At 47.5% G+C, this 1,959-nt stretch overlaps 1 protein-coding gene across 1 annotated transcript; it reads right to left on the bottom strand.

The window, feature by feature from the left end:
* Positions 1-916: 916 nt before the first annotated feature.
* LOC139027005 (uncharacterized) lies at positions 917-1,668 on the bottom strand (the record flags this gene model as incomplete). Its single annotated transcript, XM_070442214.1, has 1 exon — positions 917-1,668. A coding segment is annotated over one exon (752 nt), but the record flags the coding sequence as incomplete, so codon positions are not given.
* Positions 1,669-1,959: the final 291 nt, after the last annotated feature.

The raw sequence follows: 1,959 nt of genomic DNA, 5'->3' as shown, positions 1-1,959 counted from the left end.
GAAATGGAAAATGGAAAACAAAATGGAAATGAAAAGGCCTGATGGTGGCGCTAGAAGAAAGGTCAAGAGGTCACCAAATCAATAGGTTTCTTCCACTTGGGGTCTTGATTGTGAACAACAGATTTTATGGCAATCCAGCCATTACTTTGAGATATAACTTGTTCTCAGTCTTGTTCTCAGCCTGTCGTGATCCAATATCCATAGCCATGCCATTTAACAGTTATCACTGGCCCTTGCTCAGCCTTACTCACCAAGAGCCCAGCACAGAGCCTTCTTGCCAGCAAAGTCACTGATCAAGTCTTTGAAGTCCAGCTTTCTAGTTAGCTGACTTTCAATGGACAGGATGGCAAGACTGCAACGCCTGTACTGGGACATAGTGGACCTCAAATAGTTTTTTTAATCAGTTTTAGCTTACTGAAAGTTCTCTCACCACAAGCAACAGTCACAGGCAGTGTGCAAAATTAAGGTAAAGCAATGCACAGTTCTCCAAAAATGATTTGCAGCTGCATCTTACAAATTGCATTCAGGAGACCAAGAGGGGACAAGTTAGGGGGGAAAGTGGCAGCGTATACAGTGTTCAGGTGTCTTACTTCATTATGAAACTCAGGTGTCAGATCTCAGGAATACTTCATGATCAGTGGTTGGCACACAGAAGGGACTTTATCCTTTATCCGCCCAACTTTCTGAACAGCAGAAAATGCTTCTACAATTTTGCAGTGGTGTGGAACCTAGTGTCCAAGTCACCTATGATGTTGTCCATAGCAGTAAAAAACACTGTGTTCCGAAACACCGTTGCTGCACTGTCCTGAGCCGTCTCCTCTTGAGAGGTCTCATCCTGGAATCTCTTCCTTTTCCCCAGGCTGTGTTCCGAAACACCGTTGCTGCACTGTCCTGAGCCGTCTCCTCTTCAGAGGTCTCATCCTGGAATCTCTTCCTTTTCCCCAGGCTGTGTTCCTTTTCCCCAGGCTGTGTTCCTTTTCCCCAGGCTGTGTTCCTTTTCCCCAGGCTGTGTTTCTATTCCCGCCAGGCTTGTGTCCTTTTCCCCAGGCTGTGTGCCTTTTCCGCCAGAGCTGTGTCCCTTTTCCCCAGGCTGTGTTCCTTTGTCCCCAGGTTCTTTTCCAGGCTGTTCCTTTTCCCCCAGGCTGTGTCCTTTCCCCAGCTGTGTTTCCCCGCTTGGTTCCCCCCAGGCTCTTTCCCGGTGTTTCCTTTTCCCAGGCTGTTGTCCTTTTCGCCCAAGCTGGTGTTTTCCCCGCTGTGCCTTTTCCCGCAGGAGTGTGTCCTTTTCCCCAGGCTGTGTCCTTTTCCCCAGCTGTGTCCTTTTCCCCAGGCTGTGTCCCTTTTCCCCCAGAGCTGTGTCCTTTTCCCCAGCTGGTGTCTTTTCCCAGGCTGTGTCTTTTCCCAGACTGGCTGTTCCTTTTCCCCAGGCTGTGTCTTTTCCCAGTGTGTCCTTTTCCAGGCTGTGTCCTTTTCCCCAGGCTGTGTTCCTTTCCCCGGCTGGTCCTTTTCCCCAGGCTGTGTCCTTTTCCCCAGGTTGTTCCTTTCCCCAGGCTGTGTTCCTTTTCCCCAGGCTGTGTCCTTTTCCCCAGGCTAGTGTGTCCTTTTCCCAGGCTGTGTCCTTTTCCCCAGGCTGTGTTTCCTTGATAAATTGAGAGGCTCCCTGGATGTTTACTTTTTGCCAAAAACATGAAATGAAAAAATAAACCGTTAGTTTTACTAGTACATTGTAAATAAAATATGATATTAATGATGATAGGTTAATAATTTATTATTGAAAACATTTACTAATGTTCTAATCATTTTTTAGGGCCCGTCAGTCACAGGCCCTTAGAATCGTCCCCCTCATACAGCGCTCCCTGGGTGTTATCAATAACACCCAGTCACTAACAAAGATACAGGCGTCCTTCCTAACTTAGTTGCGGAGAGGAAGGAAACTGCTCAGGATACGGAAAAAGGAAAATA

The sequence above is a fragment of the Salvelinus sp. IW2-2015 genome, unplaced genomic scaffold, assembly GCF_002910315.2.
Source record: "Salvelinus sp. IW2-2015 unplaced genomic scaffold, ASM291031v2 Un_scaffold6784, whole genome shotgun sequence".
NCBI classification, from domain to species: Eukaryota; Metazoa; Chordata; class Actinopteri; order Salmoniformes; family Salmonidae; genus Salvelinus; species Salvelinus sp. IW2-2015.
The sequence above is the reverse complement of the archived record's forward strand: the minus strand, read 5'-3'. Positions and strand labels throughout refer to the sequence as shown.